The sequence below is a fragment of the Chaetura pelagica genome, unplaced genomic scaffold, assembly GCF_000747805.2.
Source record: "Chaetura pelagica isolate M959 unplaced genomic scaffold, ChaPel_1.0 scaffold103, whole genome shotgun sequence".
Taxonomy (NCBI): Eukaryota; Metazoa; Chordata; class Aves; order Apodiformes; family Apodidae; genus Chaetura; species Chaetura pelagica.
The window spans coordinates 3,483,052-3,510,410 of record NW_009953004.1 but is presented as its reverse complement, the minus strand read 5'-3'; the positions used below and the strand labels follow the sequence as shown (position 1 = coordinate 3,510,410).

Genomic DNA, 27,359 nt, shown 5'->3' with positions numbered 1-27,359 from the left:
TGCTGCCGCTGCTGCTGCCTCTGCTGCTGCTTTTGCTGCTTCTGCTTCTGCTGCTGCTGCTGCTTTTGCTGCTTTTGCTTCTGCTACTGCTGCTGCTGCTGCCTGCCCTGTGCACCCTCCCCTCTGCCTCTACGTGCCCATAATTACGTGGCTTTTCATTTACTGGGCCAAATGAAGGAGGCACTTGCTTCCCATCTGCTGGTGCTGCCTTGGGTTTGCCTCAGAAAACTCCAGCCGTGGCTGAATTATGAGACCTTTTCTAGCCCCTCCTGGGCCAGTGCTGGAGGGTGATGCGCCTGCAGGCATGGAGGGATAGAGAGGGATGTCTTTTTTCATTAGCTGGGAAAGTCCCTTGTGCCTTTCTGTGCTTGGAGATGCACCCGAGCAGATGGCAGGAGCCTTCCTGGAGCAACACAGACTTGAGAAGGGCGGTAGCAGGTTCCCAAGAGCTCAGTGCCTCCTTGGGGTGTCTTTTCTTCTGGAGAAAACAGGTGTTGGAGATGTCCTCTTTGCCATGGCATTGCTCTGCATGGCAGTCCTGCAGGCCTGTGTCACCCTGAGCATCTGAGCTCTGCCCTGCTGCAGCCCAGCACAGCCCTCGGGGGCTGGGGTGGGCCAGTGAGCCTGGGGTACAAGTGGAGGGGATGCTGGTTGTTTCAGGGGATCCAGAGGTAGGAACCAGTCCTTGGAGGCAAGGGAAAGCATCTCTCCTCCTCTTCCTGGCACCCTCTCACTCTGGGTTTGTGAGCACACGGGGTGAGGAAGCAGCACTCGTGGCACCGGGGCCGGCGTTGGGATCTCTGGGCTCAGCCCGGCTGCTGCTGTGCCCTCACCTTCCCCCAAAAGCACTGGGAAGGGAAGGGCCCTTCCCTGGGCTCTCCAGCTCTCCCACCACCATCCTCTCCCCGCAGAAAGCTGCGCTGGCACAGCTTCCAGAACTCGCACCGGCCCAGCCTGAACTCGGCCTCCCTGGAGATCAACCGCCAGTCTTCAGCCCAGCTCAACCTGCTCCAGAAGTGCTCCCTGCTCCGCCTCACAGCCATCATGGAGAAGTACTCTGTGCCCCACAAGCAAGCCTGGACCTGGTGAGCTGGTGGGACGGGAAGGTGCTGCCACGGTTGGGTGCAGGCTCTGTGCTGTGCCAGACACTACCTCCCAGCCTGCATCCCACAGCCTGGGGCACCTTTTGTGTGTGAAATTGATGGAGAGGGAGGGGGAAGAGAGGAAACAAGAGCTGTCTCTGGCCTGCACAGCTGTGGGCATCCTAGCAAGTGTGAGCTGGAAGCTGATGCCTCGGCGCTCAGCGTCATCTGCATCCGAGAGGGATGCAGCTATTTGTGAGGCATTAAAAATGCTGCAGCTGCATAAGAAAGAGGGCCAGTAATTTACTTCTGTAGCCAACAATCAAAGCATTTTGGCTTAATAACAGGAGCTGCAGTGGCTGCTTGCGAGTGGCCTTTGCTGATATTCCAAACACACCACGTGTGTGCGCGTGTCCCTTTCCTGAGGGAGCTGTTCCTTGCACCAATGTCTGTCTGTGCCACCCTGCAGGACTGTGCCCAAGTTCATGAAGCGCAGTAAAGTCCCCGACTACAGGGACAAGACAGTCTTTGGGGTGCCCCCCATCATCAACGTGCAGCGGACGGGGCAGCCGCTGCCGCAGAGCATCCAGCAAGCCCTGCGCTACATCCGCAGCCAGTGCCTGGACCAGGTGATGCCACAGCCCTGGCTGGGGGGGGACTTTGCAGGGAAACCTCTCATGCAGGGTTGCTGTTTATTCACCACTTGCAGCACTTGGCTGTGCTGAAGTGTTGGGGAGGGGGGGGTGAGGTTGCTTGTGGGAACTCCACACTTAACTGCTGTCTCCTCAGCCACCCCTCACACAGGCTTCTCCTTTGGGGAAGGGGCTTCCTTGTCTGTCCCATGGAAGTCTGCCTGGGCACCTCCTGGCTCGGTGCCCATTCTGGACTCAAGCAGCAAAACTGCTCTTCAGAGTGGTGGTGAATGGAGTGCAATCTGGTTGGCAGCTGGTGGTGGTGTTGCCCAGGGCTCAGTGCTGGGGCCACTCCTGTTTAATATCTTTATCAGTGACCTTGCTGAGGAGATTGGGAGCATGCTCTGTAAGTTTGCAGACAACACTAAGTTAGGTGGGAGTGTTGATCTGCTCGAGGGTGGGAAGGCTCCTCAGAGGGACCTGGACAGGTAGGATTGATGGGTTGAGGCCAATTGTATGGGTTTCAACAAGGCCAAGTGCCGGGTCCTGCACTTGGGCCACAACAACCCCAGGAAACACTACAGGCTTGGGGAAGTGTGGCTGGAGAGCTGCCCAGCAGAAAGAGACCTGGGGGTGGTGACTGACAGCTGGCTGATGTGAGCCAGCAGTGTGCCCGGGTGGCCAAGAAGGCCACCAGCATCATGGCCTACCTCAGGAATAGTGTGACCAGGAGGTCTAGAGTGGTGATTGTCCCCCTGTGCTTGGCACTGGTGAGGCTGCACCTTGAGTACTGTGCTCAGTTTTGGGCACCCAGTATAAGGACATCGAGATGCTGGAGCAGGTACAGAGAAGGGCAACCAAGCTGGTGAAAGGTCTTGAGGGTAAGTCTTATGAGGGGCAGCTGAGGGAGCTGGGGCTGTTTATTCTGGAGAAAAGGAGGCTGAGGGGAGACCTTATTGCTCTCTACAACTGCCTGACAGGAGGTTGTAGAGACACAAGTGCCAGTCCCTTCTCACCAGTAAGAGGTGATAGGATGAGAGGAAATGGCCTGAAGTTGTACCATGGGAGGTTCAGGCTGGATATGAGGAACAACTTCTTCACAGAAAGGGTTGTCAAGCACTAGAACAGGTTGCCCAGGGAAGTAGTGGAGTCACCATCCCTGGATGTGTTTAAGAGTCATGGAGACGTGGTGCTGAGGGATGTGGTTTAGCAGTGGGCTTGGTAGAGTCAGGTTAGTGGTTGGACTTGGTGATCTGACAGGCCTTTCCCAAGCTAGACAGTTCTGTGATTCCCCTGGCAGGTTGGTATTTTCCGCAAGTCAGGGGTGAAGTCCCGGATCCAGGCTCTGCGGCACATGAACGAGACCAGCCCCGACCACGTCAGCTACGAGGGGCAGTCTGCGTACGACGTGGCCGACCTGCTGAAGCAGTATTTCCGCGACCTGCCCGAGCCCATCTTCACCAGCAAGCTGACCGACACCTTCCTGCAGATCTACCAGTGTAAGTGCTGGGCGGGGAGCCTGCGCTGTCCCAGGGAGGAGGCCTCTCTCTGCGGGTGTGGATGGAGGCAGGAACCTGCTGACCACGGGCCTTGCCCTGTCCTTGCAGTCGTGCCCAAGGAGCAGCGGCTGCAGGCGGTGCAGGCGGCCGTCGTCCTCATGCCGGACGAGAACCGGGAGGTTCTGCAGACCCTGCTCTACTTCCTGAGTGACATTGCTTCTGCTGAGGAGAACCAGATGACCGCCGGGAACCTGGCCGTGTGCCTGGCCCCCTCCATCTTCCACCTCAACGTGTCCAAGAAGGAGAGCACCTCTCCAAGGTAAGGGTGGGCATCCCCAGCCCTCCTGCAGCCCCCGCCTCCCGTCATCCCCTCCCTGCCCACCCTGGGAGGAGTCCAGCAGGGAAGGGTCAGGCATGGTGGGAGCACCACATGCTCTCAGCACAGCTCCCCATCACAGTACTGTGTGAAGGGGGTGGGTCCCCTGGGCAATGGGGGGTAGAGGCAGGTGAGCTCCCCACCCACCCGGTCCCATCAGCGCCTGCTTCCCTGCAGGGTGATACACAAGAGAGGCACCATGGGGAAGCCTGACCAGAAGGACCTCAATGAGAACATGGCTGCGACGCAGGGGCTCTCCCACATGATCACTGACTGTAAGAAGCTCTTCCAGGTGGGTGGCTGTGGTGTGTCCAGGCTGGCATTGGCCTCCCTGGGCACCGCCAGTGAGAGATGTGACCTCACCAGTGGAGTGCTGGTCTTGCGGAGTCAGTGTGGGGCCAGATAAGGGCACATCTCCACCGGTGGGGTCAGTCATCCCTGGGAGTGAAGCCCAGCTGCACCTCATGGTGAGGCAGGATGTATGTCCACGGAGACTGTGTCCATCCTTGCTCCACCTGTGGTGGGGTGAGGAGCTGGGGTTTTCTACCTGCCCAGGACCACTCACAAAGTCTGTGTAGGATCCCACTGGCTTCCTGAAGATCGATATCCTCTTGGCTTGTAGGTCTCCCATGACATCTTGCTCCAGCTGAGCAGCTCCTATATGGCAGCAGATGCTTACCCCCATCCCCTGGCTGACCTCATGTGCCAGGGGGAAAGCAAGGATTTACACTCCTACTTCGAGCAGAGTGTCCAGAACCTACTCAAAGAGTCATCTGAGAAGTTCAAGGGGTGGCTGAGCACCCCGGGGCCCCTGAACACAGAGCTCTCCTGCAAAAAGGTAAATGCTTCTGTGTGGAGGGGGGCTTGGAATCGTGGGGAAATGTGTGTGGGGTGACAACTGGGTGCCCTGGGGCCTGTGGGCACCTGCCAACCCACTGACAACCTTGGTGCTTGTTCCCTTCAGTGAGGAGGGATCAGCAACCCCTTCCCTGGCCAGAGCAGGGGCTGCAAGGTAGGCAGCTCTGGGATGGAGGCTGCTCTGAACCCAGCAGTCCCACAGAGAGCCCACCCTGGTGGTGTTAGCAGAGGAGCTGGTTGTCTGCATCCAGCTGTTGTCCAGCAGCCAGAGCAGCTCCACTTCCATCCCATCCCATCCCAGTCTCCTCACTAGGAAGCAGATGTGCTGCTCCATGGCAGTGGGAGCCATTGGTAAAGCCACTGCCACAGAACCACCTGCCTGACCCTTCCCTTGGCCCCTCAGGTTGGAGATGGGCACCCTCTGCGCTTGTGGAAAGTCTCCACAGAGGTGGAAGCCCCCCCTGCCACGGTGCTGCACCGGGTGCTCCGGGAGCGTCACCTCTGGGATGAGGACCTGCTGCAGAGCAAAGTGGTGGAGGCCCTGGAGAAGAACATGGAGGTCTATCACTACGTGACGGACAGCATGGCACCCCACCCGCGCCGGGACTGCGTGGTGCTCCGGTGAGGGCTGGGAGGGTCTGGTCTCAGTTTGGTGGGTCCCATCTGGGTTGTGTGGGCTACCCCAGCTCCCTGCTCCCCATGTGGACCCTGGCGGGTGGGCAGGGGCTGCCCATGGTGGGCTTGCAGGGGTGGAGCTGAGCCGTGTCCCACAGGCGCTGGTGCACAGACCTGCCCCGGGGAGCCTGCCTGCTCATCTCCATCTCGGTGGAGCACGACAAGCTGCTGGTGGAGGGAGGAGGTGTCAAAGCCATCATCCTGATGTCCCAGTACCTCATTGAGCCCAGCGCCGTGGGACGTTCCAAAGTGACCCACATCTGCAGAGCTGACCTCAGGTGAGGTGCCCTTGGTGCCACCACATCAGCAGCTGCATCAGCCATCAAGGAGGGTGGTGGGGCAGCAGGTGGGAGCAGCAGCTGCTTGTCCCTCTGCCTGCCTGGAGGGATAGGAATGATGGTCTGGGACTGGGCTTCAGCTGCCAGGTGGTGACTGGGTAGGAGCCACCAGCCACCAGCCCAGTGTTCCAGTGCTGGCAGTTCCTCCAGTGGCTCCCAGTGTCCAGCAAGTCCTTTAAGGCTTCTGCTGAGAAGATGGGATCTCCTGGAAGGCTGGAGAATCTCTGCTCTGTGGGAGCTGGGCTTGGGGGCTGGAAGTGTAAGGGTGGGCTGAGGGGTTGGTATAAGGGTGGGTTGATGCAGGGGCAGGCTGGTTGGGTCACAGATGTTCCCCTTTTTGCCACACATCTGGAGTTGGGAAGGCACATTCCCTTTTCTGCCATGTGATCATTCAGCAGCTCCATCACGTGGAGCTGCCTGTGCTGAGTGCTTGTCCCTCAGCAACTGATGTTTTGCTCCTTGGCATAGGCCTGGGTCCCCTTTGCCCACTCACACTTCTGTTCCCTTCTCCAGGGGCCGGTCTCCCGAGTGGTACAACAAGGTCTTTGGCCACCTCTGCGCCATGGAGCTGGCAAGGATCCGAGACTCCTTCCCAGCCCTGAGTCCCAGTGGCCCCGAGACAAAGATCTGAGGCACCAGGGAGATGCTCTGTCCTGTCTGATACGGACTTGCTGGTGGGCGTGGGCTGGGGCTCTCGGAGGGGAGCCCAGTGCCAGATGTGGAGGGGGAGCAGAGGCTGGTGTGTGGACAGGCACATGCTGATGAGCATCCTTCTGCCCTGGGGTGGGCATTCCCCATCCCACCATCTCTGCTGCTGCTTCAGCCACGCCTCCCTCATGCTGGGCAGCAGGTTGTCCACAGAGGTGAAGCTGAGGAGCCCCGTGGACTGAGGGAGGTCAGAAAGCAGAGGGAAAGTTTTTTGGGAGGGCAGGTTGAGTCCCCTGTGCAAGCTGGGAGTAGGGGCTGAGGTTTGTGGAGAGAAGGATCAGTAAGAGGGGCAGGACGGGCACGTCCGTAGGTCACAGCGCGGTGTGGGGAAGTGAGGGGTGGGCAATGAGGCAGGGGGGCAGAGCCTGTCACCTGGTGGTGACAGCAAGGGAAGCACCCCAGAGCCTGGGTGGTGGTGGAAGAGGCTGTTGTTGTGGGAGGAGGGGGCTGCATCCCAACAGCAGGGTGTGCCCCAGGTGGCAGAAGGCAGCTGTTGCACCTTTGGTGCTGGATTTCATAGAAGACAAAGCCCTCTGGTCATGGGCCTTGCTGTCCCTCAGCTCAAAGCCTCTCTTCTGCACCAGGTGTTAGTGGGTGGCTGGATGGGTGATATTCCGAGCCAAGCCCATCCCTTGAAACCATCCACCCATTGTTTGAAGTGTGCAGGACACATCTGAAGCCCCAGAGCTACAAGCTGGGATGGGGCCATGTGCACCTGGAGCGAGGTGGGGTGGCGGGGAGGGGTGGTGTCCTGGGGTCACCTTTCTGATGGCCAAGCCCTTGACCTCCTGGGTGCAGAGCTATTCCCTGCAAAAACGTCTGTTCCCCTTCCATCCCTCCCTTTCCTCCCTGGAGAAACCACCTGCTGGAGCTGTCAGCACCTGGGAGCTGACCTGGGTTCTCTGTTCAGGAAGGGACCCAAGTAACTAGACATTGTTCCAACTGGAAGTCAACATGACCCACACTTGGGAGTCATTCCTGGGGTCAGTTTCACTGTAACACATCCTCTCTGTCTCTCTTTTGGTGGAAAAAAAAAAAAAAAAAGCAACCCAGCCTGTGTTCTGCATTTTTATATATATATATTTATATATATAAAAAAATACAACTAATATTAGGGGGAGTGATTTTTCTCCTAATTTTTTAAAAAATATTTCTTTTTTTTCTATCTATAAATACTTGTACAGTTGGAATATTAATATATAACTCGTAGAGCTCAGTGCCAGGTGATGCTCACTTGAAAGACGTGTGTTTTATATTGAAGGGACTTTTGTATCATGTGCAACTGCAACACATTGATTGACTTGGATTGGGGCTGCTCTTCCCATCCATGTAATTAATAAAGTACTAACGATATTGGCTGGCTGATGAGGTAACCTTCATGCTTAGCAGTTCTCCAACATCCTGGAGCTGAGCTGTGAGCTTTCTCATGGAGCTGATGGTAGTGCCTGGCAGCTGTGGATGTCCTTATGTGGTGGGGGGGTCAGGTGCTGCTGGCCTGCAGTGGCACCAGGGTGAAGCTGGGGTGGGACTCGTGCAGCTCCAGCTGCTTGTTCTGCAGGCAACCCTTCACCTTCTCCTGGAAGGAGGTGGTGGTGATGGTGTAGAGGATGGGATTCAGGGCACTGTTGATGGGCAGGATGAAGATGACCACCCAGGAGGTGATGGTGCCTGTGCCAACACAGAGATGACATGAGGCAGCTGAGAGGGCTGCCCTCCCCTCAAGGGTGACCCACCCGCCCTCTCCAGCCCACGCAGCGAAGGTAGAACCGTCTCCCCTCGCAGCCCAGCTCCGACCTCAGCAGCACCTGCACGAAGGGGTCTCTGACCCAGGGATCCGCCCTGGGCTCTGGGACTTGGGGGTTCACCTGGTATTTCCACCTGCAGCAGGGAGAGCAGCTTGAGGAGGAAGATGGGGATCCAGCAGAGCGCGTCGGTGAAGACGATGAAGAAGAAGCGCTTGGCGATGGCGACTTCCCGGGAGCAGGCGCCTCCCTCTGCTGTTTTGGAGGCGGTGACGTGGATGGAGTAGAACATGCCAGAGTAGGCGAAGAGGATGGTGATGAAGGCTGCGAGATTCAAGCCTGGAGAGGAAGAAACTTGTCTCTGAGCGTAGCCAAAGTGCAAAGATCCGAGCTGGGCTCGTTGGCGGGGCCGGGCGACTCCTGCTTCTGTCACTAGAGGGGGCAGAGACATCTCGGTTCCCGGTTAGACCTGGATCCAGCCCCTGAGGCTGGAGCAGGGACCCTCCCCAGCCCAGGAGGGAGGGCAGAGCTGGCAGTGCTTCTTGTCGGGTCCCAGCGGGATGGCAGTGCTCTGAACAGCCGCACATCCCAGTAACAGGTGGTTCGGGCCCTCCTGGCGCCCTGGGGGGAAGCCCAGCGGGAAAGCCCATCCTGCCCCACATTGTCCCCACGTCCTGAGGTGACCTTACCCAGGTAGATGGTGGCAGAGTATCCCCGGGCGCTGGGCCGCTCGCCCAGGTCGGACTGCAGCGGGAAGCACACCCCGTTCCTCCCGTAGTAGTTCCCAAAGGTGTCCTTACAGCACAGGGGGACGATGCTGAGGGAGAAGCCCAGAAGCCAGATGGCCGCGAGCACCGAGATGGTCTGCTTCTTGCCAGCTCTGTGGTGGCTGAACGGGAACACAATGGAGAAGTATTTCTCCAGGGTCATGTAGGTCAGGAGCAGGACAGACACCTCAGAGGACAGCATGGCCAGGCTGCCCACCAGCTGGCACTGCAGGCTGCCCATCCAGCCCTGGGCATGCTTGTTGTATTCGCCTGAGTACTTGAGGTCGAAGGCTCCGATGAGGAAGAGGTAGATGCCCATCAGGCCATCTGCACCTGAGGGGAGGCAAAGCACCCTGAGAGAACAGCAGCAGTGGGGAAACATTGCCCTTGCCATGGCCATAAAGCCACCACAGAGCTGGGTAGCCTTGGGCTCTATACATATTTTATATCTATATCTGTATCTATATCTACATCTATATCTATCTATCTAGATATAGATATATAGATAGATATAGATATTTATATATTTATATATTTTTATATTTATATATTTTTATATTTAGATAGATAGATAGATAGATAGATAGATAGATAGATATAAATATATACATGTAAGAGCTGCCTGCTGGTGCCTGAGAGCACAGACCTGCAGACAGGACCGAGGTGCTTCAGGCCCAGAGGGATGCCCAGAAACCCATCTACCACCAGCACAAAGATGGGCATGAAACATTTCCCAGGGGAGATGCTGTTGGGCAGCTCCTCCCCTCCCCGGTGCCTCGGTGCCCCCTGCCCGGCTGCCCCCCGCTCACAGCACAGGGACTTGATGGCCATGGCGTGCTGGCTGTTCTCGGCTGCGAGCAGGGAGCGCATGCAGATGACAAAGAGGTTGCCGAGGCAGGTGAGGCAGGCGATGACCCAGACGGAGACGCGCAGGATGATGCTGGCCAGGAGGTTCTCGAAGGAGGAGATGCCGTCGGTGTTGGGTTTGCAGCTGCGCACGTGGGGGGCGTAGCGGCAGTACTGGAACTTCTTGAAGTAGCTGGTGGGGAAGTCGAGGGGTCAAGGAGCCTTCCTGGCTGTGAGCAGCCCCAGGAGCAAGCACAGCCCGGTGTGCACAGCCCCTCCCGGCTTCCCCCGGCCACCAAGGAGCGTCCTGCTCACACAGGGCTGCAGTGGTTGGGGACACTAAATCAGCAGCACCCCAGAGCCTTCACTAAGTGCTGGCAGCTCCCTGGGGCTTGTTGGATCATGTGCCACAGCCACACTCTTAAATCTGCCACTATCCAGCACCATCAGCTGATAAACAGACCCGTGTTTTCCTCCAACCCATGATTCTCCCAAACTAACTCTGAAAAAATCAATCCCTTATTCAAATCCTTCCAGTTCCATTAACAGGGATCCACATTTTTTCCCCTGCATATTATTTCAGATTAATCTTTTCAAGCCTTATTAAAGCCAACCTGCATGAGCTTAGCAAAGCTCTACATTAGAAAATGACTACAAAACTGCCACGCGAGGCTCATTTCTGCTTAATTATAGATAAAAAGAGAGAAAATGATTGCTTATTAGCAAGTCAGGTAGAAAATGTACCATATTTCTAGTGCAAACAGACCAATTACGGAAAGGAGGACGTACAGTTGTCTTTCATTGCAGGGACTTCAAAGTGTGCATCTGGAGAGAATTAATGGTTATTTTCTCCTTCTGAAGCACTCCCAGCTGGCTGCATGGCCCTGCTCCCCCCCAGGTGCCATCACTGTCCTGCCTGGGTACCTGGACATCTCTGGGCTTCCTGGGGCATCATCTGAGACCCAAGCAAGGGGTCTCCAATGCCATTGCTTCCCCCCAGCTTCCAGCACAGAGCCTGGCACTGGTGCCAGAGTCCACCTTGTCTCTGTCACCTACACCCCCTGCTCCCCCCTGCTCACATGTGTGAGAGGCTGGTCAGCTTCTGGAAGGTCAGGTTGTGGATGTTGGGAATCTCCAGCCCTTCCAAGCTCCTGCAAAAGGAAACCAGTGCAGAGGAGGGGAGGTGGGAGTGGCACCAGGCTGGGCATGGGGATGTTGTGGGACTCACAGGGACCGCAGCCGGGGCAGGCTCTCAAACTGGCCAGGGAAGATCTCTTTCAAGGGATTGTAGGAAATATTCCTGAGAAAGAGACAAGCCTTTGGTGGTTTCCTCACCTGTAAGCTATGAAAGCAGCCAAAAACAAGGGCAAAGGGGTATTTTTCCATGGCTTTTCCCAACACAGCCCATTCCCCTGGGATGAGCTGGCAACCCTGGGGCAGAGGATGCACAGGCAGCAGGGCAGGGAGCCCATCCTGCTGGGGCCACCAGGGCCTTGGGAGAGAACAGCCCCTGCAGCCAGGGGTGCTGCAGGGCTCCCTGTCACTTGCAGGGGGATGGGGCACCCCTGGTACTCACAGCTGCTGGAGCTCTGCCAGGCCAGTAAAGAGCGAGGAGGGAAGCTGGTCCAGGCTGTTGGATGACAGGTCACTGTGTGGAGGAGAGAAGTGTTTGGGAAGCAGTTGAGGACACCAAGCCTTGCACCCTGGGGGTGCAGAGTGGGAATCCCAGAGAGACCCCTGACCCCAGCACAGCCACTGCCTGCAAAAGGGGTAAACATACAGCTCCATCAGCCTGTTCAGCCTGGAAAACGTCCCCTCCTGGATCCACCGGAGCTTGTTCCTGCGCAGAATCCTGGAGGAGGAGGAAGGGGAGAGAACATGTGGATATGGCACAGCCCTGCACCCCCTCTGGGAGCATTGTCCCACTTTTGGATGGGCTGTGAGCAGTTGTGGATGCACCCAGCCCTCCCTCCCAAATGCACTGAGCCACAACCATCTCCTCCAGCAGCCTAACACTGGTGTAGAGGAGCTTGGAGCCAGAGCCCAGCTTTCAGTGCAAGGCTCCATCTCACAAAAGCCTGTCAGATGTGTGGGAGATGAGCAGAGCTGGTCGAAGTGCTCAGAAGTAAAAATCCAGAATGGTGCACCAAGAATCATCACTATTTTGGAGAATCCCTGTGGGATGTTAGGTGCTGGAAGGTGCTGGGGGAGCTCATAAGTGCCATGATCTGGGATGGGGCTCCTCAGTGGAGGGTCTCATCAGGCAGCAGGGCTCTGCTGTGCTTAGACACCAGGGAGGGCAGCCTGCTCTGACATGGTCCATGGTGTGGCTGGGCAGGATTGGGGAGATGGGTGAGTCCAGGTCATCCCACAGAGTCCCAACATGAGCCCTCGTCTCATCTGCTGCCCCTGCTCAGGAAGTCATCTCCTGCACTGGTGTTACCAGCACAGCATGTTTACACCTTCCGTCTTGCCTGTGTGGAGGTTTCCATGGCACTGCCACAACAGCTGGGGAAACACAGTGCTGAGCAGAGCCAGGGGCTGGGCTGCCAAAGGAGGGAGGGAAGGATGGACAGCAGGACTGGAAGGGGTGGCTGTGAACAGCTCTTGATGGAGGGAAAAAGGTGACGGTGTACATTTGGGGTTTAAACATCTATTTGGGCTTCTCCAAGAAAGGCAGGATGAGGGAACAGTCTTTGTGCAGCTCCTGTCCATCCTGTCCCAGCCCCGTATCAGCTACTGCTCAACCCTGGATTCACCTGCTTACCCTGATCTAGCAGCACTGGCACAGGGTCCTGCAAGGCATCCCCTGGGCTCCAGCTACCCCTAATTCCTGAGCCCTTGGCAGGGTGGCTTGGCTCCCCCGCCCACTGCTGCTCTCCTGCCACCATCCTGGGGCTTCTGGTAGCCTTGTGCTCATGGAAAACATCTGCACAGTGCACACTCCTCTTGTCCTGGGGCTCCAGAGGCCATATGTATCTCCTTGGGAAATAGATGGCCATCACATGCAGGAAAACTGGAGGCTGGGAGAGCTCTGGGCATCATTGCTGGGAGGCCACAGCCCCTGCCAGGTCCTGGGTGAGAGCTCAGAGCCAGGGCTAGGAGGGAACGGGGCAGAAGAAGGCTCCTGGCAGGAGGGATGGAAGCAGACAGTGTCTGGCATGTGGAGAGCCCAGCTCACAGGTTTTATGGCCTTCCTCAGGGATATTTTTAGAGGATTTGGATGCCAGCAGAAGAGCCTGGGCTGGCTGTGAGCTCTGCTATTTGCACACCCACAGGAAGCTTTTTCCACGCCATCCCCTGCCACTATCTCCCACCTGGAGAAGGTCCCTGTTCAATTTGGGCCGCCCCTTGGGCAGGTGACAGGGTGCTGGGATGAGCCCACCAGCTGCCCACCCTGCAAAGGGCTCTGGGGCCCCTGCTCAGGCCCCTACACAGCTCCTGGCTCTGATGCAGCATCGGTGCCGCGCACAGGGGTGAGCTGAAACCACGGACACTGAGACATCAGCCCCTCACCCAGCCCAGCCCTGAGTGCCACCCCCTCCCCCCCATGCCCGCAGTGGGACGGGGTCTGCAGGGGCAGGCACAGCTGGCCCCTGTGGTACTCACAGCACAGTGAATTCCTGGCACTCCTGGAAAACAGCCCTGGGCACCGCTCGGATCCTGTTCCCCTCCAGCTCCCTGCAGAAAGGCCAGTGTGGCTGCCACCTCACCACCCTCACCATGCTTGGGGGTCCCCAGCGTGATTCCACACCTCCTGCATGTGTGTCCCCCTCCCACGCAGAAGCCCCGAGCCCTCCCCCCTCCTGCAGGGCACTTACAGCCAGCTGAGCTTGGGCATCTGTGCGCAGAGGGAGGCGTTGGGCAGGCGGCTCAGCGAGTTGTTCAACAGGTACCTGGGCAGGAGGCAGCAAGCAGGACAAGGGAAGTGATGGCACCATCTCCCTGCCCAGGACACAACCCAGGACGTGGTCCTGCAGCTCCTGGATCATGTGGTGTTTCATGAGGCTACGAGGATGATGAAGGGACTGAGCACCTGCCTTACAGGGAACAGCTAAGAGACCTGGGGCTGTTCAGTCTAGAGAGAAGATCTGATTGATGTCTATAAATACATGAGGGCATCAAGAAGGCAGGGACAACCTCTTGTCACTTGTGCCCTGTGATAGGATATGGGGCAATGGACCTCAACATGAGGAAGAACTTCTTTTCTGTGAGGGTGACAGACCCCTGGGACAGGCTGCCCAGAGAGGCTGTGGAGTCTCCTTCTCTGGAGACCTGTCTGGATGCCTTTCTGAGTGACCTGCCCTAGTTTTTGTTGGGTTTTGGGTTTTTTTGTTTGTTTGTTTCTTTTTGTTATTGTTGTTTTTTTGTGGTGGTTTTTTAATTGTTGTTGTTTGGTTTGGGTGGGGTTTTTTTGTTTTGCTTTCTTTTTTTTGTTTGTTTAGTTTGCTTTTTTTTATTTTGTTTTTTTGTTTGTTTGGGGTTTTTTGTCCTGCTCTGGCAGGGGGGTTGGACTCGATGATCTTTGGAGGTCCTTTCCAACCCCTAACATTCTGTGATTCTCCGAGTACTTTCTGCTGGCTCTCACCCAGGAGGACACGTGCAGTGTGGGGATGCCCAGGGTGAGAGGGGGTTGGATGGAGCCCCCAGCCCAGAGCAGCATCTGCACCAGCTCCCAGCAGAGCAGCCACAGTAACCACAGAGCTAATTCAGCCACCACCACCCCAGGTGTGTGAGGCCATGGAGGGCAGTGTGGAGCTTCATTCGTTGGGAAAGAAATAAAGGTAACAACACTGGGCATGTTCAGGGGCTGTGGGAGATGCTCTCCAGTGAGCTGTGACGGGCACAGCCCCAAGAGAATGGAGCATGAAAGCAGCAGCCAGTGACCCTGGAGTGACAGGCAGTTAAGGCAGATTTACAGCCCCAGCTTCTGCTGGTGTTTTTCCCAGCACTTTTGCACATGCCTGCATGAACAGTGCTCCTCACTGCTCATTTTCTGACCGTGGTTTTAGTTTATTTGATTTCCTAACAAAAATGCAGAAGGATAAACAGTGCAGATCACCAAGCAGAGCTGCCTGCAATGTGGGAACATGAGGGGGGCCCTGTCCCTCTAGATGTCCCCCCATGGCTGGGACAGAGTGGGGATAGGGCTCTGGACACTGAGTGCTAACCAGGTTTGACATAAAAGCTAAATCCAGGGGTCACAGCCACCATCCCCATGGTGGTTGCCAGGCCTGGCTGTTCTCAGTTCCCCCAGCCCCAGGTACAACCATTACCCAAGTTTCACACACTCCCAAACCCAACTTTTTGGCTTTTACACCCAAAGTGAAGCAGTTCCATCTCCAGCAGGGACAGTTCAAGGAAGAAGCCTTCCAGGGAACACAGCTTAACATACAGACAGATGCATGTGAGCACTTGTGTGCATCTGTGCACTCACACACATGTTTTTTTCCCCTGTAACAGCCAAAACTTCTTCCCTGATGCTGACACCCTCAGAGTGGGGTTACCCCAACCTCCCAGGAGAGCTCCCAGCTCTACTCACAGGAAATACAGTGAGTTCAGCCCTGCAAACGCTGTGGGGACAATCTGGGCAATCTTGTTGTTGTCCAGCATCCTGGAAGGAGAAGGGGAGAAGTGAAAGGAGGGGACACAGAGAGGATGAGGAGGCAGCAGGATGCTCCTGGCAGGGGGAAGCCCCCACCACGTGCTGCCCTGCTGGGAGCTGGCTCTGACTATTCTCCCCCGTGAACTTCCATGATACCCATCCCCAGGCAGGGGCTGCCCCCTGGGAAGCCCATTCCCTCCCCTTTGGATCCTCCCAGGCAGCCCAGGCTGTTAAATCCAGCTGCAGAGTCTGGATTCCTTCACAGGCAGGGGCTGTTGGAGTTTTTCTCTCTTCTGCGGTGAACTAGAGATAAATTAGAAACTGTTCAGGGAATTCAGGGCTGTGTTTGGCTTCTCAAAAGTCCTCTGGCCTGTTTGCACCACAGACCACCCTCTGTGAGCTGCCCATCCTCTGCTCTCCTTCTTTGATTTAAGCAACAGTCCCAGGGCAGCCAGGGGAGGGGAGCTGGGGCTGGCAGACCTGCCCAAGCTGCAGAACAGGAACCAACCATCCTGTAAAGTGGCTTTTATGGTTTCTTTTCTTGTAGTGAAACCTTTAGGATCTCTGTTTGTAAAACCACACACAGAATCAAAGAGAGCCTTTGGGAATAAACAGAGGGGAAGGATATTAACTGTACATTTAATTCAGACGTACATTTTTCAGGGTGATGGAGCTGCAAATCTCTGTGTTTAACAGCTCATGTTAAGCCTTTTATACACAAAGCTCCAGTCTGAGCTGAGGCTGCCTCTACTCAAAGCCCATTGCTGTGCCCAACAAAGCTGGCCCTGCTGGACCAACTGGCCATTGTGGGCAGGAATCTGGCCAGTCTGTGCTAAACCTGACCCCAGTAATGGGAGGGAAACTCAAACGGGAGTTTGATAAAAAGAGCTGTAGCAGAGGGCAAGTGTGCCCAAGTGTGCCCTGGTCCCCAGGGCTGCGGGGAAAGAGGGTGGTAGAGACCCAGTTGGACACCCACAGCTCCCAAGGGAGTGTCAGATGAAGTTGCAATGCCACTTCCCATCGTATTTGAAAAGTCATGGCAGTTGGTGAAGTTCCCACTGACTGGAGATGGGGAAACATAACCCCCATTTTCAAAAAGAGAAGTAAAGAAGACTCGGGGAACTGCGGGCCAGTCAGCCTCACCTCTGTGCCTGGCAAGATCATGGAGCTTCCTGAAGGCTCTGCTAAGGCATGTGGAAAACATGGAGGTGGTTGATGGCAACAAACAGGGCTTCACCAAGGCCAAACCTGACAGATTTGGTGGCTTTTTATCATAGAATCATAAAATCTGCTGAGTTGGAAGGGACCCATCAGGACTATGAGTCCAACTCCTGTCCCTGTGCAGGGCACCCCAAGAATCACACCATGTCCCTGAGAGCATCAGCCAAAGGCTTCTGGAACTCAGGCAGGCTTGGTGCTGGGACCACTGCCCTGGGGAGCTTGTTCCAGTGCTCAACCACCCTCTGGGTGAAAACCCTTTTCCTGATATCCACCCTAACCCTGCAGCTTCTGCCATTTCCCCCTGTCCTGTCCCTTGTCCACAGGGGTGAAGAGATTTATGATGGGGTCAGTGGACAAGGGAAGAGCAACTGATGTAATCTACCTCAACTTGTGCAAGGTGTCCTGCATGACATCCTGGTCTCAAAAATTGGAAGGATATGGATTTGATGGCTGGACCATTCGGTGGATATGGAATTGGCTGGCTGGTTGTACTCAGAGAGTAGTGATCAGTGGCTAAAAGTCCAGATGGAGACCAGTGATGGGTGCTGTTCCTCAGGGTTCAGTACTGGGATTGGTGCTGTTTAACATCTTTGTCAGCAACCTGGTCAGTGGGATCAATGTCCCCTCAGCAAGTTTGCTGACAACACCAAGCTGTGTGGTGTGGTTGGCACCCCAGAGGGAAGGGATCCATCCAGAGGGACACTGACAGGCTGGAGAGGTGGCCAGTGCCAACCTCATGAAGTTCAACAAGGCCAAGTGCAGGGTCCTGCCCCTGGGTCGGTGCAACCCCGGGCACAAATACAAGTTGGGTGGAGAACGAATTGAGATTAGTCTTCAAGAGAAGAACCTGCGGTTGTTGGTTGATGAAAAGCTCACCATGAGCCAGGAATGTGCACTGACAGCCCAGAAACCAACCATGTCCTGGGCTGCATCAAACGAAGTGTGGCCAGCAGGTTGAGTGAGGTGATCCTGCCCCTTTGTTCCACACTCATGAGACCCCACCTGGAGAACTGTGTCCAGTTCTGGAGCCCTCAACACAGGAAGGACATAGAGCTCTTGGAGTGAGTCTGGAGGAGGCCATGGAGATGATCCAAGGGCTGGAGCAGCTCTGCTCTGGAGACAGGCTGAGAGTTGGGGTGTTCAGCCTGGAGAGGAGAAGGCTCCAGGGAGACCTTAGAGCACCTTCCAGTGCCTGAAGGGGCTCCAGGAAAGCTGGGGAGGGGCTGTTTACCAGGGTGTGTAGTGATAGGCTGAGAGGTAATGTTTTCAAGCCGGAAGCCATGAGATTTAGGTTAGACATCAGGAAGAAATTCTTCACTTTGAGGGTGGTGAGACCCTGGCCCAGGTTGCCTAGGGAAGCGGTGGCTGCCCCATTCCTGGCAGTGTTGAAGGGCAGGTTGGATGGGGCTTGGAGCAGCCTGGGCTGGTGGGAGGTGTCCCTGCCCATGCAGGGGGGTTGGGACTGGATGATTTTATAGGTCACTGCCAACCCAAACCAGCCCGTGATTGTATAATTCTACCCTGAAACCATCACAATCATTTTTTTTCCACCCCCGAAGAAGTTAAATTATGGTAAATGCAAGGAGGAGTCAGGATCAGTCCCACCTCCTGATGCTGTGGGGCCCAGCAGAGGAACTCACAGCCACTCGAGGCGATGCAGCTCCTCAAACACCCAGGGCTTCAGCTGTGTGATCCTGTTGTGGCTGAGGAACCTGGAACCCGTGCAGAGGAGAAGATGGATCCTCAGGCACCACTGTTGAAATTGCTCTTCCCTCTCTGCCCACTGCCCCATCTCCCTGAGCAGCTCAGAGGCAGATCCCAGCTCAGGCTGGGCTACACGGAGATGGGAAGAGGGGTTTGTAGGAGGGAAAATACCTCTGCCCTGTGTTCACCCAAAATACACACAACTCCAGCTTCAAGCACGCTTGGTACCACCTCTTGCAGGAGCAAGAAGGGCTCAGAACCTGCCTTGAGCCTCCAGGCTGAGAAGAGCCAAGGACTGTGTCCTTCAGGGCTTCCCTCCCCATAGCACAGGCCCCTTTACTCACAACATTTTAAGCTGAGAAAGTCCAGCAAAGGCTTTTGGTGAGATCACCCGGATCTTGTTGTTTTGCAAAAAGCTGTTTAAAACAAAAAAAGAAAAAAAAAAAACAACAACAAAAAAAAACAGAAAAGAGACTGAAGAAATACATTTCCCAAGGGGTTCTCAGGGTGCTTGGGATGTGCCCATGTCTGCAGGACACCAGCCTCTGCAGGACCGACCCCTTCCAGGGGCTCACAGCACCTGTGACAGGCACCTCTTGAGTTCAGTGGGCACCACAGGCTGCAGGAGCTGGAAAACCTGCTCCCTGGACAAACACACTGTCCCATCAGGGTTTGTCCCAGGTGAAGCTGTCCCGACATGCTCGTTCCTCTGCTCATGGCCCCACCACTGCTGCTCTCCCCTGCTCCACAAGCCAGCCAGCAGAAAGCAAGGTGATACTCACAGCTTCCTCAGGCTCCTGTACCTGGCAAACTGGTTGTCCAGCAGAGAACGGATTTTATTTTTTTTTAGGTCCCTAGAAAGAAAACAGAAGGAAAAACAATCAACCCCAGGGCCAGCAGCCTAGGCCACAGCAGAGACCTTGAGCAAGGGAGAACAGCAGAGACCAGATCTTCCTTTTGCAATACCCGTGAGATGAGGAGCAGCTGCTGCTCATCAGCACTGCCTTGCTAATTGCCCTCCCGATCTGCAGGCATCATCTGCAGATGAATTGTCCCCCACTCTCCTCCCTTCCCAGCCCTTGCCTCCTGTGTGCAAGTGCAGCCCAGCCTCAGCTTTGCTGACACCCCCTGGCTCTGTGTGCCTGGGGGAGGCTCTTTGCTTCTTCAGGGGCAACAAGGAACAGCCAGGGATTTTGCTTCATCCCCTCTCAGCTTCTTTTCCTGCCAGGTGGCAGCTTGAACCCTGCTTGTGCCTCTCCCGGGGGAGATGGTGCCTGCACCCACCACTACTCACATCCTGGTGACGTTGGAGGAGACGGAGGGGACAGAGGGCAGGTCCTGCTGGGTGCAATCCAGAGCCCTGCCCCGGCACCGGCACCGCGCCGGGAACAGCTCCAGCCCTGCGGGCAGCCAGGGGGGACAGGGGTGAGGGGGGACAGGGAGGACCCCCCAAGGAGGACTCCCCAGGGTGCCCATTCCTGGGGAGGGCAACTTACCACAGACATCCCCCTCATCCTCCAGCGGCAGCTCCCGCTGGCTGCTCCTCACGGCCAGCATGTCCCCCAGGATCTGCAGCCACCCACTGTCATCCACTGCGGGAACAGTGGGGACAGGATCAGAGCCTGTGCATGGGCAGTGGTGCTGAGCAGGGCCCTGGCAGCCTGGCTGGGGATGGCTGGGTCACACAGGGCTGGAAGTTTGGCTCGAGCCCCACAGATGCACTGGGACAGAACAAGGATTCCTCCAGCCCCATGGGGTACCTCCAGGCACTGCCACCACACAGATTTCCTTCTTTTCATAGAATCATAGAGTGACAGACCAGTTTGGATTGGAAGATCACCTTGTTCCAACCCTCCTGTATGGGCAGAGACACCTCCCACCAGCCCAGGCTGCTCCAAGCCCCATCCAACCTGCCCTTCAACACTGCCAGGGATGGGGCAGCCACAGCTTCCCTGGGCAACCTGGGCCGGGGTCTCACCACCCTCACAGGAAATAATTTCTTCCTAACATCTAATCTAAATCCACCCTCTTCCAGTTTAAAGCCATTAACCCTTGTCCTATTACTACTTGCCCTTCTAAAAACCACTTCCATTCCAAGCATCCCACCCAGCCCACTTTAAGGACACACTGAGCCAGATCCGCTCAGCTAACCAGCTCCCAGAGGGGGAATCTGTCCAGTCTCCAACTGATTCCCACTGATCCCTGAGCAAAGTGCTGCTGTGGCCCTGTGTGCTGTGCAAAACCAGGAACTCAGTTGGTGTCCTTAAGTTTGCTGACCCTGAGTGTCCTGACGGGAAGCGCAGAGCCTCTCTGCTCCCCTGCCCGCCCACCATGGCCCAGCCTGTAGCAACGAGGGTTTTCCAGCACTCCAGGCTGGGACAATCCCTGAGGGAAGAGCTCCCAGGGCTGCTGTGACAGGGCAGCACGCCAGGAGCTGAGGAAGCAGCTGGATGACTGAACAGATCCAGGATTCCTCACACTTCCCAGAGGAAGAGCAATCTCTGCTCTAATGCACTCACGGTCCCATATCCTGGTTTTCCCAGGTCTGGGGGGTATCCCACTGAGGACACCCCCCTGTCCCAGGGTTGCTGCTCACCACAGTTCTCCTCGTCAGCCCCGTTGCCGCAGTCGTCCTCCCCGTTGCAGTGCAGGGCCTGGGGCAGGCAGGAGGAGAGGTTGCCGCAGGGAAACTGCCCCAAGGGACACTCATCCCGCTGGGAGAGGATCAGGGGAAGCTCTGTCCAAGGAAGAGGAGATGCTCAGCAGCTGGGAAGCCCCCAGGCCCCTTGCAGATGCTGCCCCATCCCTTCGGGGCACCGAGTTCCTGGGGCTACATCCTGCTCTGTGTCCAGCTCCAGGGACTTGGTTCTGCTTGGTGAAACCAAAACCTCTCCAAGAGGAGAGACACAGAGTGAGATCTCCTGCATGATGGTGGGTCAGTCTCTTGGTACAGCAGGGGCTTACTTGTAAAGAAGAGATTTTGGTCCCCTCAGAGCTGGGAGGGGTGTGGTGAGGGCTGGGGCTCCCTGGGTGCCACCAGCTTTGGGACAGGGTGTAGGCAAATACCAGAGGGAGAGCAAGCAAAGAGGGGGCAGTGCCTGGGGTGGAGCAGCCAGTGCTGCCCTCTCATAGAGGGCAAGCATGAAATTTGTGTGTGGCAAGATGGACAAACTCATCTTGTGTGGCTGCTACTTTGGATTTTCCTTAGCACCAGTTTCTCCTGGGCAGTGGGTACAACAAACATTTGAGCCAAGCGTAATAGTTAATGTCTAACTGGTGAGTGTTAATGTTCCCATGAAAGGGCTGTATCACAGAATCACAGAATCATAAAACTATTCAGGTTGGAGAAGCCCCTTGGGATCACCCAGTCCAGCCATCATCCCTGCTCTGCAAAGTTCTCCCCTAAACCACATCCACCAACACCACATCCAAGCCACGCTCCAACACACCCAGGGCTGGTGACTCCACCACCTCCCTGGGACATATTTATTAAATATTTATTAAAAATACCTCATGCTGGCAGATCACACTGAATAAAAGAAAGCATGTGCAAAAAACTAAATAAAGTTATGTCTGTGTCAGAAGAGCTGATGTCTGTGCTGGGCATCAGTGTGGAGAACCCATGGGAATCTGCTCCTCAGCATGAGAGGTCCTGTGGGTGCTCAGAGTGGGAGCTGCAGGGTCCTGGCCACAGCTATGGCTGCAATGCCAGGAGGGCTCCTGCTGCAGCAGCAGAGCTGGTGCTTGCTCAGGACCTCCATGAGCCCTTGCAGGGGACCAGCCAACCTCCATCACTGGGATGACAGAGTAAGAAAACAGGAATCTGGAAAGGCTGGAATGGTGCAGGAGCCCTGGCTTCTCTTCTCAGCCCTGCATGTCCCCCTGCAAGTCCTGCAAATGGAAACAGGTCTGACCCCAGCCCTGAGATCAAGTTCCTCCAGAGAGATTTTTTTCCTGTCTCAGTCCTATTTCTAGTTGCCCATTGTCTATTGTCTCAGGAAGGCAACAGGACCCTTCCTAGAGTCTCCAGGTCCCAATTGCAGAGAAAGTATCTGCACATGGAACTATGTAAATACTACAAGAGCAGAGTTTACACATACATTTACTTATACATACAAACACAGATAGCTCCTATTTTTGTTCAGGAATGATGCTCAAGCCCCAGGTTTCCCTCCAAAGTGCTGCTTTCCAGCCACTCCCATTGGACTGCATTCTGCATTAACCCCCCCTAGGGCTGCAGAAACCAGTGACTGTGCAGGGCAGAGACCAGAGAACAGCCAGAGACAGGGAAGGAGAAGGTGGAATATAAAAAATAAAAATAAAAATAAAAAAAGGAAAGAGGAAACGTGTGTGCTTGAGGCAAGAGAAAGCACTGATTTGGATTGATGCTGCCTATAAGATAAAGGGACCTTCTTTGGCAGTGGCAGGATGGGGTGGGCACGGGCAGTGTCACCACAGGGACCCTCATGCCTGGCTCTGCAGGGCACAGAAGGAAGCACAGCCAGAGGAGGCAGCCAAATGGAGCTGGGAAGCTCAGCATCTGCCCTAACTTTTCACAAGGCTCACACACTGCCAAGAAAACAGCCCTGACCAAATCCTCTAGAAGCTGAGAGGCTGAGTGACACACCCCTTGGGTCTGCACTGCCTCTGTCTGCAAAGAATCCACCCAAGTTCTGCCAGGGAAGTCCCAGAGCCCCGGTCCTCCTCACTATGTATCCCCCCTGTATCCCACCCAGCACTGCAGGCCCCTTCCCACACTATCCCCTCAGTTCCTGCCCCAAGGAGGGCTGAGCTGCCCCTGAAACAAGCAGTTCTAAAGCAGACACAAAGAATTCATGGTTTGATTGGAGAGAAAGCTTCAGCCCCCCTCTCTCCCCCAGCCAGGAGGGGACAGTCTGCATTGCCAGCCACAAAAGTAAACCACAGCAAACCAGAGCAAAACAGAAATGAGCTCCTGTCTTTCCACCATCCCCCTTCTGACCTCCCAGCAAGTGTTGACCATTCTCAATCCCGTTTCTGTCCTCAGCTCCCTTTCAGACCATACCATCGGTGTGGCAGCTGGCTTCTCTCCCCTCTCTGCTTCCTTGCTTGCTCACTCTGCTCTTAACTGGAGGCAGAATCCCAGTTTGCAGCCACTTCTGGGCTGCCAGGGGATGCTGGTGCCCAGAAGAGTGAGCAGCAAGTGATGCTGAGAGCAGCGTCACCAGGCACACAAACTCCTCACGGGACAGCAGACTCTTCCGAGCATGCCAGGTGCCAGGATCTGCATCAGAATCCCAACATAAACCAGTCCATGTGCCATGGAGGTCTCCTCCCCACCTGGGGTGCCCTGACACCCCAAACCAGCCACTTACTTGCAGCAGCACCGAGCAGTGCTGGCAGGAGGACGAGGAGCAGCCGCATGTTGGCAGGGGCTCCGAGCCCTCCTGGGCTGCGGGCAGGAGGGGAGGCCAAGGGGGAGACGCTGCTGGGTCCTCTCCTCCTCACGTCCACACACCCCCCAACGTCTCCCAGGAGCACACAGGCTGGGGATGCTACAGGCAGTCACTGGTCCCCAAGAAGCCGCAGGCTCTGTGTCTCCATCGGCCGCAGTCAGGTCTGCAGCACCTCCCGGGGCTCAGCATCCAGCCCGGGGATGTGCAGGGCAAAGGGAGGAGATGAGGATGAATCCAGGCTTTCACCTGTGCCCCCCAGCCCGGGGGCAGTGGGGGGCTGTGCTGTCCCTCCTGCCCAAGGACACCCTGGTGTGCACACCCCAGGGGAGCCAGGCTGGGGAGGAGCAGGAGGAGAAGGAGGAGGAGGAGAAGGAGGAGGAGGAGGTGAAGGAGGAGGATGAAGGACGCTTCCCCCTCAAGAGGGCCCTCTGCTGTCAGCACCTGCTTCCACCCGTGTCCTGTGGCCTGATGGATGTGACCTAGTTGTGGCATTCTTGGGGGTCCCTGTCCCATCCCTGCCCCAGCCACCAGTCCTGGTGAGGGGACAGGGCAGACACCACCCCTGAGCCTTCATCCGGTACTCAGACCAGGGGGGCTGGTGCCCATCTCTGCCTCATTCTCCCTGCTGATGTTGTGGTCCCCTTACTCCCCTCCCCAGGCTGTCTAGGGCTCCTCCAGCCCCCTCCTCAGTGCTTCAGGGGGGTAAGCAGAGAGGAAGATGAGGGGGTGCTGAGCAGCCCACATGGGCACAGGTCCCTCCACAGGGACCAGAGGTGGCACAGCCACCCTCTTTGTGGGGCATGGGGACAGCCCTGCCCCAGCCCCTGGGCCAAGTTCACCAGATTCCTGAGGAGGAAGGAGCAGAACTGGCATTTCACAGCTGCGAAGTGGGAGGGAGGAGAGAAAGGTCCTGGAGCAAACCCCAACCCTGCCTTTGCTCTCCATCCTGCCTCCCAGCCTGTCTGCATCTCTCCTTGGGGTCTCCTTTCCCCAGCACTTCCACAGCCTCGATACTGGTCCAGAAAATCTGTAAAAAATTAGCCCCTCTCCTGCTGCTGGAAACCAAAATCTTGACTCAGGTCACAGGACCTGCTGTCCCACCTCCCCTCAGCCTGGAGACATCAGAGTGGGGGATTAAATGACACACGTATCCCCCTTTTATCTGCATATTATCAAAGAATGAATCCAAATTATTGCTGATGCTTCTAAAACAAGTCAACAACTGTTTCTGTCCCTGCTTCTGCTTGTCATTGGTGCTGACATCCCTTTCCTGCACCTTGAAGGAAAAAGGGTCCCAGAAGGATGATGAAGGGACTGGAACACCTGTTTTATGAGGAAAGGCTGAGAGACCTGCAGCTGTTTAATCTAGAGAAGACTAAGAAGGGATCTTAGTAATGTGTATAAATACCTGAAGGGTGGGTGTCAAGAAGGAGGGGCCAATCTCTTCTCACTTGTGCCCTGTGATAGGACGAGGGGCAATGGATCCAAACTGAAGCCCACGAAGTTCCACCTCAACATGAGGAAGAACAACTTTCCTGTGAGGCTGACAGAGCCCTGGGACAGGCTGCCCAGAGAGGCTGTGGAGTCTCCTTCTCTGGAGACCTTCTAGACTTGTCTGGATGCCTTTCTGAGTGACCTGCCCTAGATTCTGTGGTGGTCCTGCTCTACCTGGGGGATTGTACTTGATGATCTTTGGAGCCCCTTTCCAACCCCCACATTCTGTGATTCTGTGAAGTGCCTTCTGGCTTTGCACCTGGTGCAAAAACCCATCCCTTTATCCCTCTAACACAACAGCAAAGCCTGCTCCCCTCAGGCAACCCAGGGGCACCCATCATATCTTAGATAGACCCCACATTTCACTGCTCTTCATCCAAGCTGCAGTTCTTGTAGCTCTCCAGGACATCTCCAGGGCCCACTCTTTGCTCCAGCCCTGGACCAGCGCTTTGCACTCTCAGAGCCTTTCAGCTTTCTCTCCCCCTGCTCCTGCAGGCTGTCAGCATCTTTACACCAAGCCTGCATTTCTTAGCATGGGGGTCACTGATGGGCCAAAACATCTCATCTGACTCTTTTTGGCAGTGCTCCCCATTCAGCTCTTGGGGACCCACCACCCACCCCACTGGCGTTGGGGTCTTGGACACTTCCCATGTGCAGTCAATCTCTGGGCTGTGAAGCCCAGCAATAGATTATGCTATGGAGCCCCGAGGGGCTTGGAGAGGACTTGTGCAATTGTGGGGTGTGGATTCATAACCCAGGGTTTTGAAAGCCTAACCTCTCTGCAGAGCTCTGCAGTCATCCATGGGGCAGCCCCTTCCCCTTCCCCTCCCCCTCTCCCTGGAAAATGTCACTTCTGAGCAAATAAGCCAGCTTTTCCCTTTCACTTTGTTTCCCACTGGAATGATCCCTCAGTTCTCACTCTAGCCTGGCTTCTCTGGTGCTTTTTTCTCCTCCATTTGAGGGGAGACTGCCCGTGGCTGAGGCCAGCAGCTGCACGTCCTCCTGCGGGCACGGAGTGGGTTGGTGGCAGCTGGTGTGTGACACCTTGTACCCCCAGCTCTGCTCCCCACCAGGCATGGCCAGCAGGGCTCCATCACTTGGATGGAACTATTAGCCCAGGGCCATTACTGGGCTTTTTCACCCATCCACCAGCAGCCCCAGCCCCAGATCCTGAGCCCAGGAGGCAGGATGCTGAGCTGGAGCAGAACAGCTGCCATTTAGTCATATAATACAGAAATACGTGCTCATCAACTTGAGAAATCACCTCCCGAGGAGCAGGCTGAGGTAGATGTGAAGCTGATCCACCTTTCCCTAAGTCAGCAGCCTCATCCCACCCACCTGCCCCTCCTCACTCTCCTGCCAAAAGGACAGGCAGGTTTCTCCTCCCGTTGCAACCTGGGCTCACCAGAGCCAGCAGCCTCGTGCCTGAGCTGCACGTTCCATGCAAAGCCCCAAACCTTCTGAGCTAAACTTGGGGCAGCCTTAGCAACTGCCCTGGTTTGTGGTTGTCAGCTCTGGTGCTGCCCAGCTTCTCCCTCTGCCTTCTTCAGAGGAGGGACCCTCTCAGCAGCAGCACATGCCCACAGCTCTGCTGAACAACTGGCCTAAGACAGACCAAAACACCTGCAGGAATAGGGCAGTGCTGGTGAGATATGAAGGATTAGTCAGACCAGGACCATGTCTAGGACCAGGCAAGAGGCTGGAATCGTGCATGTGTCTTCACTAAATCCTCTCTGAAGTTCTCCAGGCAGAGCTTGTGCCACCTGCCCAGTGCAGCAGTCACAGCAACAGGCATGAGGGTCCTGGTTCAAGGATAAGAAGGAAATTCAGGTGTCTTTACTGCCTGACCCTGGGGTGGCAGAACCTTTTTGGTAAACATGTTCATTTATAAATAAGAGAAGATGCAGCAAACCTGTGCAGCACCCCCTGCCAGCTCTGCCCTGGATGGGCACAGCTGCTCTGGGCTCCCTGCACCCAGCGGGGAACCAGGCTGACCACACATCCTGCAGGGCAGTGAATGGTCCCATCAGGGCTCACCTAAACCCACAGCCCACCTAAAACCACAGATGATACATCTACACCTCCCAGCAGGGCAGCACCTTGACAGGTCTCTGCATTCCCTTTCTGTTCCTGGAGCCAACCCTTGAGGCAGAAGGGAGATGGAGAAGAGGACAAATTGCACAAATTACAACTTTAAGTGGTGCTTTGGAAGGTAAAAAAGGAACCTGAACAAAGTTCAATCCCATTATCAGCCATATTAATAGCTAAGATGAGTTGGAAGTAGTGAACTTGAAAACACCTTCCTCCAAAAAATTCATTTCTTAGTTGGCAGAAGAAGACAAGGGGGAAGGTCATGGGTTTGAGCCTGCCAAGTGCT

The 27,359-nt window shown here is 55.8% G+C and overlaps 2 protein-coding genes across 2 annotated transcripts in view; one reads left to right on the top strand and one right to left on the bottom strand.

Annotated features, from left to right (window-relative positions):
• The window catches only part of STARD8 (StAR-related lipid transfer (START) domain containing 8), a 14,923-nt gene extending 8,832 nt beyond the window's left edge, over positions 1–6,091 (top strand). The window contains exons 5-13 of the mRNA XM_009996631.1: positions 912–1,085; positions 1,552–1,711; positions 3,015–3,213; positions 3,322–3,532; positions 3,767–3,881; positions 4,212–4,427; positions 4,851–5,068; positions 5,221–5,400; positions 5,974–6,091. Coding sequence (XP_009994933.1) covers positions 912–1,085; positions 1,552–1,711; positions 3,015–3,213; positions 3,322–3,532; positions 3,767–3,881; positions 4,212–4,427; positions 4,851–5,068; positions 5,221–5,400; positions 5,974–6,091 — 1,591 coding nt within the window. The remainder of the gene's footprint in view (positions 1–911; positions 1,086–1,551; positions 1,712–3,014; positions 3,214–3,321; positions 3,533–3,766; positions 3,882–4,211; positions 4,428–4,850; positions 5,069–5,220; positions 5,401–5,973) is intronic.
• A 1,557-nt stretch (positions 6,092–7,648) lies between these two features.
• On the bottom strand, positions 7,649–23,456 carry LOC104387837 (relaxin receptor 1-like). The gene is made up of 18 exons (XM_009996629.1): positions 23,408–23,456; positions 20,650–20,790; positions 19,550–19,645; positions 19,348–19,453; positions 18,836–18,907; positions 18,398–18,469; positions 17,990–18,061; positions 15,066–15,137; positions 13,345–13,419; positions 13,133–13,204; positions 11,304–11,375; positions 11,100–11,171; positions 10,752–10,823; positions 10,603–10,674; positions 9,487–9,716; positions 8,600–9,010; positions 8,034–8,249; positions 7,649–7,836 (listed from the first exon to the last, which is right to left on the bottom strand). Exons 1-18 carry the CDS (start codon positions 23,454–23,456, stop codon positions 7,649–7,651), a joined length of 2,160 nt encoding a protein of 719 aa, XP_009994931.1.
• Between the last annotated feature and the right edge of the window lie 3,903 nt (positions 23,457–27,359).